Consider the following 18309-nt stretch of genomic DNA (forward strand, 5'->3'; position numbering starts at 1 on the left):
AGGTAAAGCAGCACAGGAAAAAGCGACCTATACCTATTTTTCATACGATCATTGCAGCAAACCCATGGCCACGTGATCAAAATATGGACACTTGACAACTGGCATGTATTATGATGGTTGCACTGTCTCAAGGACATATCTTAACTTTTTGTGAATTTCAGATAAGCAAAGTCAATGGAGAAGCTACTTTAACAACCATATTACTAACTTAACAACTGCAGTGTTTCACTTAGCAACAAGAAAGCTGTAAAAGGGGGGGGGAAACTCACTTAACAACAGTCTTGCTTAGCAACAGAAATTTGGGGCTCAAATGTAGTCGTAGGGTATTCTCTTCTGTGATATAATTGGAGTGTTTTTCAAGGAGCAGTGACGATAATTCCGAGCACTGTATGCAATGTACAACCACAGAACACGTGTTGATTCAACACCTTCTCTGCAGAGATAAATTCAGACCTAAAAGTCGAGTTTAGTGTAACTTCTTTCAGAAGCACTGAGAGCAAGGCAGTGAACCTGCGGGAAAAGCTCTTGTGTGAGGGACAGAGAGAATATTATATAAGTATTTCGCTTTATTAAATAATTCAGCAGCAGCTGTAATATATACGGTTTAGTTTTTGCCCTTAGTATTAACAAGTTGTTTTGGTGTTCTGCTTCTGATATCACCTGAAGAGCTACTGCCTACCCAGAATGGCTTTATTTTGGGGGCATTCATGCAAGACCATAAGCCATGTTAAGGCTTAAGATAGCTTAAAGGGTGGAACAAAGAAGCGGTCAGCAATCCACACCTTAATCCTGCCACAACAGAATTTTTGTACAGGCTAATTTCAGTTTGACACTATAATATTTGGAAAAAAAGTATTTACTCAAATACATATTAACATTTTGTTTTGAACAAGAAAGCTTTCCTTTGGATGAATCACATGAAAGCAGCTTCCTTGTTGATATGACTTCCATACAAAATAAAATACAAATGAAAAATAGTAATAATAAATATGGTTGTGGTATTACAGAGGATATCAAGTCAGTGAAGCCTTGTCTAAACATACTGATATGTATGCTAAAAATTGGATTTAGGAGCCTTTATCAACACACTGAATAAATGCTTCATTTTATTTAAAAGAATGAGTTATCTTATTTTTAAAATCTAAAAGTATATAGTATACAATAATTTATTATTCTGCATACTATGTTACTCATAAGACATACCATACTAGTCCCACATCCTTTGAATTGTATAGGTTTTGTTTTTTTTATTCCTCTCCAGTTTTTTGTAATCCTTGCCAACTGTATTGTTTGCATTTTAAAAAATTGTTTTAATGCTTTTACATTGTTCATCTTGCAAATATATCTTTAATCTTAGGTTTAATACAGTATTATTAAACAACATCTATCTGTTCTGTTCTTGGGAAGGATAGATGGACATAAATGCTAAACCCAATCCAAACATCTGGCTATAATAACAACAACAACAACAACAATAATAATGCCTTATTTGATATCCTCAGTGAAAAATAATATTGATGGTTTAAAACATATTATCATATAATGATTCCATGGAAAGTACAGTGTTTGGAGTTTGTCAAGTAGACTAGAAATGACACAGTTAAAGAAAAGAGCTTCTGATTGCAGGGATGGCTATCATAACATGTAAATACTTTGTAGTAATATGTATGGGAAGGTGCTAAGGAACTGGGACCGCCTTCTGCTGCACGAATCCCAGCGACCGATTAGGTCCCACAGAGTTGGCCTTCTCCGGGTCCCGTCGACTAAACAATGTCGTCTGGCGGGTCCCAGGGGAAGAGCCTTCACTGTGGTGGCCCCGACCCTCTGGAACCAGCTCCTCCCAGAGATTAGAACTGCCCCCACCCTCCTTGCATTCCGTAAACTCCTTAAAACTCACCTCTGCCATCAGGCATGGGGGAATTGAGGCATACCCCCTCCCTCCCCCGGGCCTATATAATTTATGTATGGTGTGACTGTGTGTATGACTGGTTTAATAATGGGTTTTTAAAATGTTTTTTAAATTTATTAGATTTGTTGTGAATTGTCTTATTGTATGCTGTGAGCCACCCTGAGTCTACAGAGAGGGGCGGCATACAAATCTAATAAATAAATAAATAAAATAAATAAATAAATAAGGAATCCCCTGCTGTATGGCAGCGATTAACTTATTTCTAAGTTTTTATTTACAGTACTAATATCATTCCAGGATAATGATAGGATTGGGGGCGGGGGGGGGAAGGAGAATATTTGCTTACAAATCATTTAAAGCATACAATACATTTAGGAAGTTAAGAAATAAAACCAGCAACATGAAATCAGGCGAAGGAGATTCTAACGGCTAAACCCAAAGCAGTATTTCTTAGTTCACTAAATAGCTTGAGCCACTTGTTGTAAGCCTAATCTATTTAAAAGATTATTGTAATGGTAAAAGTATGCTTGTACTTAAACCTAAATAAAATAATGCAATAATTACGAAATATTAAAGATTTTAAGATGGAAAAACTTTGGGAAATAAAATAACTATGCAGTATATTTACCTCCAGAGAATGCATTCTAAAACCAAACTTTTGTTAAAAAGGCTAACTGTTTTAAAACCCCATTTGATAGAGACGGGCCAAAAAAAGTTCAATAAATGATCTTGTAGAATGGGTGATGTATATAAGAAAAAGTAATGTTTTCGATCATATAATTTTAAATCATTAAGAACTTCAAAGTGGATAGCTGATGTGTGGATTTCGCTGTAGTATATACATGCTTGAGCACATATAATTAAAATTAGAAACATTCCTTTCTCTAAAGCAGGGGTCCCCAACCACCGGGCCGCGGACCAGTACCGGGCCGCGGGGCATGTTGCACCGGTCCGTGGAGTCAGCAGCTGCCGGCCCTCATGCCGCCACCCCCTCCCTCCAGCGCTTCGCCTCCCGCCGGGCAAGAGGCCTCGGGAGGCAGGTTCTGCCGGCCACAGGACGATGGATGGGACAGAGGGGCGGGAAGGACCGAGAGGCTCAAGCCTCTTTTGGCTTCTGCCGCGGGGAGCTTTTGCGTTTTTGGCTGGGGGGAGGCAGGACGGCCAGCCTGACCCCCTCTCTCCAGCGCTTAGCTCCCGCTGGGCAAGAGGGCTTGGGAGGCAGGTTCTGCCGGCCACAGGACGATGGCGGGAAAGAGGGGCGGGGAGGACCAGCACCCCCATGCTTAATCCCGCCCCCAACCACGCCCCTTTCCGCCCCCACTGGGCCATAGAAAAATTGTCTTGCTGAAACTGGTCCCTGGTGGAAAAACCGTTGGGGACCACTGCTCTAAAGGAACTTCTTGGTAATAAATTATTCATATCAATGTAACTTTGTTCTCTGAATACTGTTTATTTAGCCAAAAAAGCAACTACTGAACTATTGAGTGGTGTGGGTTGATTCAGGGTATGTAAAAGCAGAGAAAAGTATCCTGTGGGAAGGGAGTGGTGGAAGAACAGCGCTATGATGTCTGATTGAAGAAAGAATCTATTTCCCAAATTTTGAAGTGGGGAGTAGAACAAAATGGCTGGAAAAGGACAATAGTAGAAATTACACTTGGGTCCTTGAAAAGGTGGCTTCTGGTCCACTTACTTCATTGACAACCAATGCATTCACCTCCTACTTAAAAATTGCTTTTCATAATCATTGTCTACTTCACACACAGAGAGCCCTATATATAGCTTTAGTTATGTAATCAGATTTGACTACCACGAATAAGAGACAAGAATCTGTAGAATTGAAGAAACCTTACAGTTTCCAGAATAACAATAATTAGAAGAGGTTGAAGAAATGTATGAAACCCCAGGACAACAGCCTAAAGAAGACTAAATATGAGAATACCACATGGCTGTGGAAGATGGATAGTATGTTAAACTGGTGTACAGTGTTCCCTCGATTTTCGCGGGTTCGAACTTCGCGAAAAGTCTATACCACGGTTTTTAAAAAATATTAATTAAAAAAATACTTCGCTGTTTTTCCCCCTATACCACGGTTTTCCCGCCCGATGATGTCATATGTCATTGCTAAACTTGTCTGCGTTTAATAAATATTTTTTAATAAACTTTAATAAATAAACATGGTGAGTAATAATCTAAATGGTTGCTAAGGGAATGGGAAATTGTAATTTAGGAGTTTAAAGTGTTAAGGGAAGGCTTGTGATACTGTCCATAGCCAAAAATAGTGTATTTACTTCCGCATCTCTACTTTGCGGAAATTCGACTTCCTTGGGTGGTCTCGGAACACATCCCCCGTGGAAATCGAGGGAACACTGTATATAGGGAATGGCATGGAGGAGGTGCTGGAACAAATTTTATGAATGATTGAGAGAGAGGAGGAATAAGTAAATGACGATGTGTAACTGTTAATTCTCGAACTAATTAAGAAAGGACTGTACAGCTTAAATAGTTTATATATAGAAATAGTTAAAATATTGTATTTATGTAAAGACTAAGTAAACATATAGAAGCATTAATATATTTATTCATGGATAATATAAAGTTTGATTCTATACGATGAAAGCTTATTGTACTTAGGGGGCTACAATATCCCTAATTTTTTGTCTTGTGTTGTTAGTGTTGATTGTTGTATTTTATGTGTGCTTAATAAAAACTTTTAAAAAAGAGAAGATAATATATGAAGTTAGCTCTAGCACGAATCCAAAAAAGTAAAATATCACAGACTGTGATATATATCAAAAACTGTGGGACTTATAAACCTGACAACCAGGAGAAATTCAACAAATAAATAACAAATATTAAGTCTGAATTCATTTTAAAATATTTTCAACTATGCATTAAAAAGCAATTACTTTCTCAGCTATGAAAGATAAAGGAAGCTGAATTAACAAACCAAAATAAATCTTTTTTTATAGCAATTTGGTAAAATCCTTGATGTAGAGATAATCTTCAATGAACGTGGGTCCAAGGTAAGTTTGTTTCTTTATCTACCCTCTACTTATTTCTCTCCTTTACCAGTCTATTCCAGTTGTCAAGATAAAGCAGCTTCCTTCCTAGATATTCTGTATAGACAGAAAGGAACTAGGCACTGGGTTCACCTAGAGCTGCTATTCCATAGGTGTTGTATATAATTGAGAAGTATCTTCAATAATAATTTCATAATTTTCCCTTTGAAATAATCAGATTTCTCCAAACTTCTGAAAATAAAGAGTCACTGAAGCTATGAAAGTCAGGTTTTGGGTTGGTTTTTTTTTGTTAATTTAAAATGTTTGAGAAAGAAATGCTATTAAAAAATTTAGAAATATTTTATATATGGGATAAGAATGATCTTGTGTGAAAGAAAAATTAAATGCCCACCTGATGTTGCAATAATTCTGCAGTGTTGCAAACATGTTGGCCCATCCTCTTACAATGTCTGCAAAAGCTTGCAGCTTTTTAGAAACGTGTAGATATTCAAAATACAAGCTGTTCAGAATGATGTAAGGTGGTGGGGTTTTTTTAGAGTTAACTTTCAGGAGAGCCAAGCCTTATAGTCCTAAGTGTAGCAGTTTTAAGTGTTGCTTGTCCTAACCGGTTCTCATCATGAAACCAATGACCCCTCACTGAAGAATTGATGTGATTCTCTCTCTGCCCAGTAGGTCCAGCACTGGAATAGCAGGGAGTGTTTCAGGTCAGGAGCAAGGCGCATTGGCAGAGCTCTGTGGGGGAAGCTTGCACAGTGCATGTCTCTACTATGCTTGACTTAATCAATGCTAAGTTTTCCACTTTTTTATTAAAAAATGAACATCTGTCCCACACTTTCACTCCATCACATCATAGTGATAAGGCATAGCTAGGATTATATTTGTGTATCCTGTTTTTGAGATTCATAATCTATACAGAGTAGCTCCATATGGATATTTATATACAAGATTAGGTTGTTAGCATATCAGATTTCCCATGTATTATCTGAAAACCAGAAAATAAGTGATATTTACTACTTGTAGGATTATACAGTACATACAATATATAAATTTAGCATTGGAATTAATTTATCTCATAGTTTAGTTCATAAAGATGTAGGGTAAAATTGATGTAGCACATAATTATTTTAATTTGTGAAGAGCTGCAAAGTGCACTGAACCTCATGCTTTCTGTTACTCATGTATTCACTATATGTTTGAATGGTGAAGTGAAAAGTGTGTTATGTTTGACCACTACACTTCAGTATACCTAGGCTCCTGGAAATGGCTGTACAAGGAAGTAAGCCAGAGATGTAAAACATTTTTTTGGATTAGCTGGAATCTGGTGGGAGTTCCATGGTCTGACTATTTGAACTATGCAAGTTTAAGGTCTTACATTTATTGTCTTTCACAGAATGGAAGCAATCTGCTGGTACTTAATCTCTAAATAACATGCTATTTTCTGTACCGGTTAGATCAGGGTTTTTCAATCTTGCTATTTTAAACCATGTGGACTTCAACTCTCAGAATTGCCCAACTATCATACTGGGGGAAAATCAATTTGTCTGCACTCGTATGCACGTAAAATTTTATGCTGTGTACATCTGAGTTTATATGTCTTTATTTTAATACACACTCAGATATACTGGGCTGCTTCATGTTTCATTCTTAGTGAAGGATTAGCAGCAGACTAGTGCATGCTTCTGAGATCATACTCACTAACTGCTCTGATGAGTAAGGAATGATACCAAATTATACAAACCCAGTCTATGGTTTGTTTAGCAACTTCGGGTCAAAAGGAATCAGAAAGCTAAAACAAAACGTGTATTTTCCCAGTACTAAGCAAACCATGGACAGCCTTGTTTGTCAATTCTATATTTATAGTTGCTATTAGGAGAAGTTTGTGTATATGATCTGCGTAGCATGCTGCTTGTTCACTGCAAAGCAATAATAAACCATAAGGCTTATTCAGTCCTTATGTTTGGAATCTTCCACAAATTATAATATTCTAATAAGTATTGAACTGCAAGTAAATAAACACTTCTGGTTTTCAGATAATACAAATAATACAGATAAGATTAAATGATAGCTTTTGCCCCTTTTCTTTCATCTAATAAATATTTAGCTCATAAAGACATTGATCAAGTTCTTTTCTATTTGGTCGTAGAATTTCAAACACTTGCCCCTCAAATTCACACTGATTCAAATGTGACTGCTTTAAACACGGTGAATAGTATAAGCAGGATTCCCAAAGAGTGTTCGTGTTTATGGCATTTTTTAAAATTAAATTGAGACATTTCCCAGTGGAGAAGCATAATTCTTTCTAGCGACCCTTCACTTATCACTCACTTCTTCTGCCAAAAAAAAAAAAAAAAAGTATGCCAAAACTTGAATGCTTGTATCCTACCCTGTGGTTTCTATTCTAACCTAATGATATGGAACCTCTCTCCTCCTCCTCCTCTTTCTTGGGAATCGGAAAGCAGATGCTCCCCGCTGCCTGCCTTGTGCTGTGTTCTCAGTATTACCCTTCCCCTTCCTGGGTTTCTCAAGGGTATATTCTTCAATATGTGAATGTTTAAAAGGTGAAAATGTAAAATCCAAATTGCTCTGGGTATGCCTACACCCATTCCCTCTATGGAATGAGCAGATCTTTATCCTTTCATAACTGTGGCAAAGGCCCTCTGCCAGATATGTCCAGTGTTGGAAAATTTGAGCATTTCAAATTACCCTTTAATCCATCTGAGATGAGATGATGTATTTCCATCCTGTTTTTGAGTGCCAAATATATTTGTGCACATTGGCTGTAGTTGATTTCTTTTCTTAAAAAAAAAAATCATTTGGAATGAATGAAAAAAGTTACGAATACAAGTTTTTGGTTCTGAGATTAGACTGATTAATAAATGTTATTGTTTTTATAAGCATATCAACTTTGAATATTAGTCACAAATATGGATAAGTAGCATCATGTTAGGAAAGTTTTTTTTAAAAGGTATTTGAGCCGTTTACATAACAATCTCAATTATGCTCAGACTTCTGTTTAATTAATTTTAATTAATTTTTCTTGTTTCATTAGCAGTGAAGGAGCTGTTAATATGATGGTTTCTTCTACTTTGGTTTCTGTTCAAATACCAGTTTAAGCTCATACAGTATTTATATCAGTGACATTCAAATTTTAACAAACAAGTCTAGTTTTCATTAGAACAAAGATTGAACCAAGCCTTTTAGTCACAGTTGTGGCAATTAGTATTATTTCTTTTACTTGTGTGCTGCCTTTCCTCCAAAAGTTTAAGGCAGTGTAGATAGTGGCCCTTCTTCTGATTTTATCCTGACAACACCAGCTCTAGAAGATAATGAATAGCCCCAACTTACCACGAAACTTCCATGACTGAATAATGACTAAAATCTGGGTCTCTGCAGTCTTAGTCCCACTCATTAACCACTACTTTATGCCAACTCATCCACCCATATTTAATAGAAAGCTTGTTCTGGTGATACTTCCTTTCCTCTATTGGTTGGAGCAATGTGACAGACAGAAATGTTAGGTTTATGAATGAGGAGTTTTTTTCCTCTTATTGGTGGGATCTTGTAGAATTCTTTAGGGATCACTTGGATAAGCAGACTTAATAGTGAGCCTGAGAAAGATATTTTATTCAACTTTATTCTCTGTTAAGATACTAATACACAGCAGGAATTGAATGACATTGAATGTCTGTATTCCAATGTCCAATGGAAGGGACTCCCACCCTCAGTGAGGCTGAGGTTTCTGTTGCAATTAATAGTGGGAAAACAGTAGTGATTTCACTACTTAGTTGGTGTAGTGAGGAAAAAATCCTAAAGCTGCTTAGAGAACTAATAAGGGCCATATGCTCAACTATAAAATCCAATCATTTTATAAATAAGTGATTTTAAGAAATGAGAGAGGGTATGCTAAGCTTAATTGATCTAGTAACAAAATCCTATTTTATCACTCTAAATTTCATTTAACATTGATTATTCTGTTCTCTTAACAGATGCAATATTATCCTATTTTATATGTCCTCACTTTTTTAAAAAATATTTTGGACAGCAAAAATACTTTGCTCTTAGGTTGAAAAGCATTTTTCTTTATTTTTTTCCCCCCATAGTCTTAAACAACTCCATTTTAAATTCCAGAATATGTAATAAAATTGCTTTGGTCAATCCAATGAAAAAGCTACAAAATATGCACCTGGTTCAACCTATGCAAAGTAATTCTAGGTAAAAATTCCACAACTGTTGTTTTTTTTGCAGATCTTAAAGAATAGCACCTTTATTTTAAACAGCACTAGGATATTTTTTTTGTGGAACTTATTTTAATCACTCACCTCAGATGGATTATTGTATATTGACTTTGAAAGCAAATAACCTGAAAGCCTGGATATTTATGTTTATTTATTTCTTTATTTTTGTTGTTGTTCCATTTGTCCAGGCTTCTGGCTGTTGACTGAGTTTTTTTTTTTCCAAAAAACTGCCTCTTTGTATATGCGTGTATACATATATATATATATATTAACAATTGAAATTATGGAAAGTCTTTCCCAACACCTTGAGATAAAGATGCTGCTTCTGAAGTCAATGTTCTAAACAATGGGGGGGAAGTGTTAACAATGCATGGATTTCAAGGGGCTCCTTTTAATTTCCTTTGAATTTATTTCCTTTACTTTTTTGTTTTCTTTTTTGTTTTGTTATGATTATTTTTTCCCTTAATTTCTGTGTTCTGGCCACACCCAGGAGAATCGTCTCCTTTTGATTTCTCCCTTTATGTTTACATGGTAAATTTTCTTTCTCATTCTTCAGAGATGGAAACATTTTATTAAAAAAAACCTCTGTACAATTATTATTTTACACTGCTCATCCTGTTGCTTGTTATTTATTGCAGAATCTGAGGCCAGACTAAAAAGGTGACAGTTACTCGGTGCCCTTGGGCTGCAAGTTCTTCTTAATATTTTTGAGGATTTAGTACAGTTAGAAGTTAAATGGACTGGGTGTTGTTTTCAAACTGAAAGTTGCATAGTAAAATCAGTTCAGTCTCAAAACTGCCAGCAAATTTAATTATAATAGGTTAGTGGGAACAATTATAAAGGTACATATAATTCTCAAGCTACTTATATTACTTTCATTTTTTTCTTTCTGAACTGTGAGATATTGAAAATTTTAATCCAGTATTAAAATACTGCTTTAGTATGATGGGGCTATGCTTAGGGAGGATAAAATAAAATGTATCTTTAAAGGAAAGTATGCTCTATGGCAGAGGTCCCCAACCGCCGGTCCGCGGACCGGGCCGTTGGAGCTTTTCAGCCGGTCCGCGGCACCAGGGCCCCCTCGGCCTTTCCGCATCACCAGCGGCGCTCCCACCGCCAGCCAGCCAAGCCCCGCGCCCGCCGGAACCGGCTCCTCGCTCTCCCCCCGCCGCCCGCCGCGTTTGCAGGAGGTGGGGAGGGTTGGGCGGCCCGCCAAGGCCAGGAGGGACGCCGCTGCCCCCCCCCTCCTTCCCTCTCTCCGCCCGCCGCTGCGCCTCCTTGACAACGAGAGGAAATGCCGGCAAAGGCTTTCCTCAGCGGAGGCCGGCGAAGGTGATATTGAATGTCGGGGGAGAACGGGTGGTTGCACGCGCTTCCTATCTCCCTGCTAGCCCACTCGGAGTATTCAAAATAAGAAAAACCTTTGCCGGCGAAGGCTTTTCTTATTTTGAATATTCCGAGTGGGCTAGCAGGGGGATAGGGAACGCGTGCAAACGCCCGTTCTCCCCCGACATTCAATATCACCTTCGCCGGCCCCGCCTCTCCTGCAAACCCCCTTGCTGAGAGCCCGGGGCGAAAGTGCTCTCGCAAAGGTGAGGCGGGCAGGGCGTGCGCGCGTCATCGCTGAGAAGAACAGAGAGAGAACGAGAGTGAGTGAGAGCAACAGACAGCAAGATAGAGAGAAAGTGAGAAAGAGAGAGTGAGAAAGGGGGGGGAGAGAAAGAGATAGCAAGAGAGAGAACAAGAGAGAGAAAGAGCGTGAGAAAGAAAACAAGAAAGAGTGAGAGAGAGAGAAAGAAAGCAAAAGAGACAGAAAGAAAACAAGAGAGAGAAAGTGAGAAGAAGAGAGAGAAAGAGGGGGAGAGAGAGAGAAAGAGAGAGGGGGGAGAGAGAGAAAGAGAGGGAGAGGGAGAAAGAGAGAGGGAGAGGGGGGAGAGATAGCAAGAGAGGGAGAGAGGGAAAGGGGGAGAGAGGGGGAGAGAAAGAGAGAGGGAGAGAGAGAGGAGATAAAGGAAGAGGAGAGAGAGAAAGGAAGAGAAAGAAAGAAAGAGGGATAGAAAGAGAGAGAGAGTGAGAGATGCTCAGTGAGCCTTTCTTTGAAGTTGCCTTTCTTTCTTTCTTTCTCTTTCTTGCTTTCTTTCTTGCTCTTTTTCTTTCTCTCTTTTACCTTCCCTTCCTCTATTTCTTCTTTTCTTTCTCCTTCCTACCTTCTTCCCTTACTCTCCCCTTTCATAAGTTTCCTTGCTTCCTTCCTCTGTTCCTGTCCCTTCCCCCTTTCTTTCTTTCTTTCTTTCTTTCTTTCTTTCTTTCTTTCCTTCCTTTCCTCCCTCCATTTCTTGCTTTCCTTTTCCTTCCTCCCTTCCTTCCTCCCTCATTCCCTTCTTTCACTCCTTCCTCTCTTACTCTCCCCTTTCACACCTTTCCTTGCTTCCTTTGCACCCTTCTTTTGTTCCTGTCCCTTCCCTCTTTCCTTCCTTCCTTCCCACCCTCCGTCCATTCATTCACCCATTCCTCTCTTGATCGCCCCTTTTACGGCGCCGCTGACAGCTAGCTCCCCCCCCCCCCCACCGGGCCATGGAAAACTGGTCTAGCTTAAAGCCGGTCCCTGGTGCAAAAAAGGTTGGGGACCTCTGCTCTATGGCATATGCTCTTTTACTGATACTAGACATTCTTTGTAGCTTAGAGATGAATTGTTGGGGTTTTGGCATTTTCTGGACTTGGTTGTTGTCCTGCACATTTTTGGAGAACACCAACAAATCAATACTTGCTTTTATACTTGAGAATTTCTCCAGGGATTAAGTAAAATTCAAAGGAATTCAATAACATTTTGGTCGAAAGTTCTATGTCATGTGTTTAGGATGAAGATGTAAAAATGTTTAGAAGTGTAGTAAAATAATATTAAGTAAAATGTGTACTCATGTAATTTATATATTTTCATAACATCCCTGTGAAACAAATTGCACGGTTTCTTTTTTGCATTGTATGTTTAATTTTTGGTTGCAGTGTTAATACTGCAAACATGTCCATTAAGACAAACTCTTCATGTTATTCACAGATTTGTAACACTTGATACAAAATGTAATGTACTTGTAAAATATAGAGGTGTTGAAGATGTAGCTCACTTTACAATTACCATTCATAATCTATGTAGAACTGGGAAGTGGGAACTTTTAAAGCATTTATTTTATTTTGCAGATAATATGTACTAGCCAAATTCTTGGAGTATTGAGTCTTATCATTTCTAATAGATTTACATTTTCCTAATCATGACATAGCAAAAATTTCTCAAGAGGCATAATTTTCACCGAATTAATGTAATAGAAAAAATTATAATAGTGGAAAGTGGCATTTTTCACTCTGCTCTTCCAAAAATATAAAAATCTGGATTGATGAATGAAATGGGGGAAAAAGTTATAGTATTCTTTACCCTATTCTTTGAACATTGATTCTATAGCAATGAACTTCACAAATATAAATAGTAGCTTATCATAGGAGATCCAAATGAAAATTCAATATATGTAGCACTAATGTTAATGGTGAATATTGGGCCCAAACAAGTTCCTGTTACAATACCTCCAGGATCAATTTAAAAACCATGAACTACTTACTACTTTTTCCTCTATCTGAAAATATTTATCTAACTACTGCATATTTTTATTACATGGAGCATACATGGTTCAATTTATTGAAAATAAATACAGATAAGAACCGGGTGTTCAAGATTTTTTTGCCTCTACTTGAGAACCATTTTCTACTTAAGAACACGAGCCCTGAAAAATTTCCCAGGAAATTTGAGAGCAGCATGAAGGCCCTGCCAGTTTCCTACCATTTCCCCTTTAATCCCAGCCATCTCGGGCTTTTCTGGGCTGCCAGAGGTGGCGCTCTCCCTTTCATCCGCTGGGCTTCTCCCTCTGGCGCAGTGTATGGGAGGCACGTGCTCCTCCTCGCCACTTCAGAGTGCCTCTTTTTTTTTTAAGCCTTAAAGTTTTGGATTTTTTTTATTCCCCTCACCTCACCTTCTTCCTTCAGCAGTGACTGCCCTCCTCCTCTTCTTCCTCCTCCTCCTCCTCTCACCCAAATTCCGAGCTTTTATTTCTTTCCTACTGGGTTTGCACGCATTATTTGCTTTTACATTGATTCCTATGGGAAAAATTGCTTCTACTTACAAACTTTTCTACTTAAGAACCTGGTCACGGAATGAATTAAGTACTTAAGTAGAGGTACCACTGTATAGGTTTAGGTCTTAAATGTTTTACTGAAGTACAATTATATGAATCTGTTCAGAAATCCAATTAAATGTTTTTGTACTTTGGAAAAAAAGCTTTATATAGAATAGGACCTTGATTAGATAAATATTTCTATCTTAATAATGATAATATCAGCAATGATTAAAATTAACTGATTATGTTTCATAACTAGTGTTATTTTACATTGGCAGTTATTAAGGTAAATCTCTATATTTTTATGACTAAGGCAATTTAAAGCATTTTTAAAGTCAAATAGGAGTGGGTTATTTATTGCCTGGATGGAGAAACCATCTGGATCTTTGACTAAATCCTAAGCTTTCAAAAACAAGCTGAACAAAGAAGCAAATCATTCCATCTTTACACTCAGTCATTAGACTGTATCATTTTATGATGTGCTTTCATTAATTTTGTTCTCTTCCATTAGAAAGTTTTGTTCAACTTCATTAAAGCTGTACATTCTAGAATGTACAGCTTCAACAAACTATGAAAAACAGTGCTTCACTTAATGTTTTCTGAGTGAAGAAGCCAAGCATTTATTAAGTACAGTGATACCTCGTCTTACAAACGCCTCGTCATACAAACTTTTCGAGATACAAACCCGGGGTTTAAGATTTGTTTGCCTCTTCTTACAAACTATTTTCACCTTACAAACCCACGGTCGCCACTGGGATGCCCTCCCTCCGGACTTCCATTGCCAGCGAAGCACCCATTTTTGTGCTGCTGGGATTCCCCTGAGGCTCCCCTCCATGGGAAACCCCACCTCCAGACTTCCGTGTTTTTGTGATGCTGCAGGGGAATCCCAGCAGTGTAAAAACGGGTGCTTCGCTGGCAACGAAAGTCCAGAAGAGGGGTTTCCCAGTGAGGGGAGCTTCAGTGAAATCGCAGCATCGCAAAAACACAGAGGTCCGGAGGTGGGGTTTCAAGGACTTCAGTTTTTTTGCAATACTACGATTTCACTGATGCTCCCTTCACTGGGAAGCCCCACCTCCGGACTTCCGTTGCCAGCGAAGTGCTCGTTTTTGCGATGCTGGGATTCCACTGCAGCATCACAAAAACACAGAAGGGGTTTCCCATGGAGGGGAGCCTCAGGGGAATCCCAGCAGCACAAAAACTGGCGCTTCGGCTGGCAAAAGGGGTGAATTTTGGACTTCCACGCATTAATCGCTTTTCTATTGATTCCTATGGGAAACACTGTTTCACCTTACAAACTTTTCACCTTAAGAACCTCGTCCCGGAACCAATTAAGTTTGTAAGACAAGGTATCACTGTATTTATTTTATTAGGTACAAACAGCTATGCTTTCCTCTGTTGAAATAGAAAATAGATTAAGGGTTGGGTTTTTTTCAGTGAGCCAGGGTCTCTATTCCTAGCCATTTGTTATAGTATTATTAATATCTACTTTTAATAGGGATAAGTATCCTAGGGTTTAAGATAACCAGTCTGACTTGCATTTCTTGCATTAAAAAAGCATATTTTAAAGGATACCTTTACACTAAAAAATTAACAAGAAGCCGAAACAAAGATGCCCAGGATATTGTCAAAATTTTACATATAATCTCTCTTTCTCTCTCTCTCCTCTCTTACTCTCTTTCTTACACACACATTTTTGCCCCTCATATACATAATATGTATTTATTCATTGTCAAATATATATATATATATATCTCAATACTATTCATAAAAATAATAAGACAAGTTAGAACTATCACACATATCACACTTCCTTTTGCTAGGTTTTGTGCAGAGTTTCTTCCTGTGCCTATTCTTGTCATATGAAAGGAAGTTATCAAGAATGGTCATTTACGGCAAGATTTCTTTCCAGGTTTTAATACATTACATTTGAACAATCTTGGAGCTAGTTTACCTTTTAGAAGATGTCTCGAGTAACTATGCTTTTTTTGGTCTGGCCTCAATTGCTTTTATGTTTTATTATTTTCAATCTGATTAAAGTTATTTTTTTTTAATTGAAATTCTTTCATGAAACATGCATGAACCAAAAATGTGACTCTAGGAGAGTATTGCTAAGTTGTGCTGATGTCAATTTCATACTGTGATATTTTTTTCTCTATTTATCTAGATATCAGTATTTCAATATATAACGATGTGCATGTTTTCCCCCTTCTCCCGCTGCATGCAGGGATTCGGGTTCGTAACTTTCGAGAATAGTGCTGATGCAGACAGGGCCAGGGAGAAATTACACGGCACCGTGGTAGAGGGCCGTAAAATCGAGGTGCATGTCTTCAGTAATTCAATTTCTTCTTTATATTTCTTCTTTGGTTTCCTTTTTGTGTCTTGCCTCACTGATTTCACATTGGGATTCCTGTCCAGTGCGTGTGTGTGTGTTTGTGTCCTGTGTTTTTCACTCCTGTCCCCTGCACTGAAGTGTATAAAACAACCTCCCAATATATATATATATCTATATATTTTTGTTATTTTTTGTTATTTTTCTTTGTCTTTGTGTTCCTTTCTCTTGAGTTTGTTTCCAACACACTCCAAATTTTTTGCCCTTCTGCTATCTTGATTTTCCTTTGCTTCAGTTCATGAGGCTCCGACTTTCAATTTCCAAGCCAGATCAAAAACTAACAAAATGAGCACAGTCCCATTTGTCACTTGGTATCTAACAAGAAAGAAGGGGTGGGCAGCCAATTTCTGCCCTTAATTCAGAGGCCAGTTCTCCTCCATATGAGTGTGAAACTAAAGTATTGGGAGGGGGTGGATGGAGAAACCAGAAAGAACTTGAACCATTGAAAATATCTATATAAATGTATTTCAAATGAAGAAACATGTATTCCATAATTATGTCCAATGAGTGTAGACTGTGATACAGTCACAAGGTGCTTGTGTTACCTAGATGAGAGGTAACTTCTTAGTGATGAATTTGTGTTCCCTCATATAGAAGGCTAACTGGCCCCTTTCTGTTCTTTCTTTTTAAAGGAAAAAAATTACTAAATATAAGGAAAAAATTAAAGCCGCCGTTTTGAGTAAGATGTCTGCATATTTTGCTTTTTTTGTTTTGTTTTGTTTTGTTGTTTTGTTGTTTTGTTTTATTTCCCTTTTTAATGGTTTAGTGTTTAGGGCCCTTCACTTGACTCACTCTTTCCATGGTAACTATACACAATGCTGGCGATGGTACGAGTTGGCGGTAAGTGAAATCAAAGTGCTAGAGGAGAAGCTTACTTCTTTTCTTTTCTTTTATGCAAAACAAAAAAAAAATTAAGAAAGAAAAAAATCCATCCGCCATTTCACATTAACACTACAAAATGTGATTTGACTTGTTGTCCCTCCTCTCTCTCTCTTTTTTCCTTTTCCTTCTCTCCCACCCTTTTATTTTCAATGCTGTTGAGTAATGCCACCTGGATTTTGGATGTACATACCATTTTGTTTAAGTCTGAGCTGTTTGATTACTGACTTTTCAGTAATTTTCCTTGCACATCTTACTTAAGAGTTACCGAACTCCAGTTTTGGCTGGTTTTATTAATGCACCCATACACTTTTTCATTTTTTGCCTCTCCATCTCCTCCCTCTGCCACTTCTTTTCTGCACTTCTTCTCTTTGGACCTCTGATTGTTCTCCTCTCCTCACTTGCCATTTTCCTTTATTTAATTAAATACAGCTGTTGGTCTTTGCTGATTGGTGGTTTCTGATTGGTTTTGCCCATTTTTTCCTTTAAGTGCTTGTATTGCATTCTGCTGTAGCAGTTGATTTTCAGGCACTTGCTCCATCTTAATGATTGTCTGTGAGGTCTCTCTTCCTTTCCCCATTAATCAATTGTTGTTGTTTTTCTTTTTTATGTGTGTTTTAACAGCATGCTTTCAGTCTCATTGTTGTTGTTTCCCATTCTTCCTTTTTTAAATGTGTAATGTTTATATGGGGAGGGAAGTTATCAGGAGGGCTAAAAATAGAGCGATGAGATTCCAGGCTCACGTCTTCCCTGCCCAAAGCTCACTTTTGTTTTTAAAGTTCGGAGGGCTTTTGAACCATCCTTTTCTTGATCTTGAAGTTTGCCTGAGGCTTTTTCTTCCATTGAAACTAGGATTTTGAAGTTACTGATTTTACCTCTACAGATGGGAGGTGCGGCTACTGCTCCTACCGGTGGGCTGCGCATGCAGCTTCAGGTCCCTGGCGTGCGTGAGCATCCCAGTGATATTTTGTTTTGTGCATGTGTAGGAAGCAAAATCCCGCAAGAGGATGCGCATTAATTTTTTTTGCTTCTGTGCATGCACAAAAGCAAAATATTACCCAAATCTCCCATGCGTGCACATCTTCGGAGATTGGCGGCATACAAATCTAATAAATTATTATTATTATTATTATTATTATTATTATTATTATTATTATTATTATTATTATTATTATTATTATTATAATCTCCTTGAGCCAGAGACCTGAAGCTGCGACCGCAGCTCTAGTTTTACTACCAGTAGGAACCTGCTACTGTACCACTACCTTCACTCTGTGCACGACTCTGTGACTATGTTTGACACATGGTTGCTATTTAGCTTGTCCGCCCCAGCTAGCATCCTCTGTGTTGCAACATTCATTTGCTGCAGCGTTTAGAAAGCTTTAGCAATGCACAACTGAGTAGGGACAGTGAAGGAAACTAAAAGGGGGGGAAAATCAGGAGATATTTCTAATAATGTTCATTTTTCTCCTGAGAAGGCAGCAACTAGGTAAGATTGCGGCTAATGGCCTCTCAAGATACAGTACTCCAAAATTAAGATCTAGGCCACGCAGTGCTGCTCTGGAATGCAAACTCCCTTAGAAGAAAAGCAGCCTAATCCCAGACACCTGGGACTAGTTCTTCTGCCTAAATTGCAGCAGGGTTTTATTTTTTTCTTTTTGTAATATTAGTAGACCCACTGCAGTTCAGTGAAAGGCTACTAATGGATCAGACAAGA

The 18309-nt window shown here is 38.1% G+C and overlaps 1 protein-coding gene across 7 annotated transcripts in view; it reads left to right on the forward strand.

The window, feature by feature from the left end:
- The window catches only part of RBFOX2 (RNA binding fox-1 homolog 2), a 247223-nt gene that overhangs the window by 197213 nt on the left and 31701 nt on the right, over positions 1-18309 (forward strand). For 4 of the 7 annotated variants that reach the window (XM_070756211.1, XM_070756212.1, XM_070756217.1 and 1 more), the window contains 2 exons: positions 4879-4932; positions 15549-15641. In XM_070756211.1, the coding sequence (XP_070612312.1) occupies positions 4879-4932; positions 15549-15641 (147 nt within the window). The remainder of the gene's footprint in view (positions 1-4878; positions 4933-15548; positions 15642-18309) is intronic. The other 3 variants (XM_070756214.1, XM_070756213.1, XM_070756216.1) reach the window with 1 other exon arrangement.

The sequence above is a fragment of the Erythrolamprus reginae genome, chromosome 6 (genome assembly GCF_031021105.1).
Source record: "Erythrolamprus reginae isolate rEryReg1 chromosome 6, rEryReg1.hap1, whole genome shotgun sequence".
Lineage (NCBI taxonomy): Eukaryota > Metazoa > Chordata > Lepidosauria > Squamata > Dipsadidae > Erythrolamprus > Erythrolamprus reginae.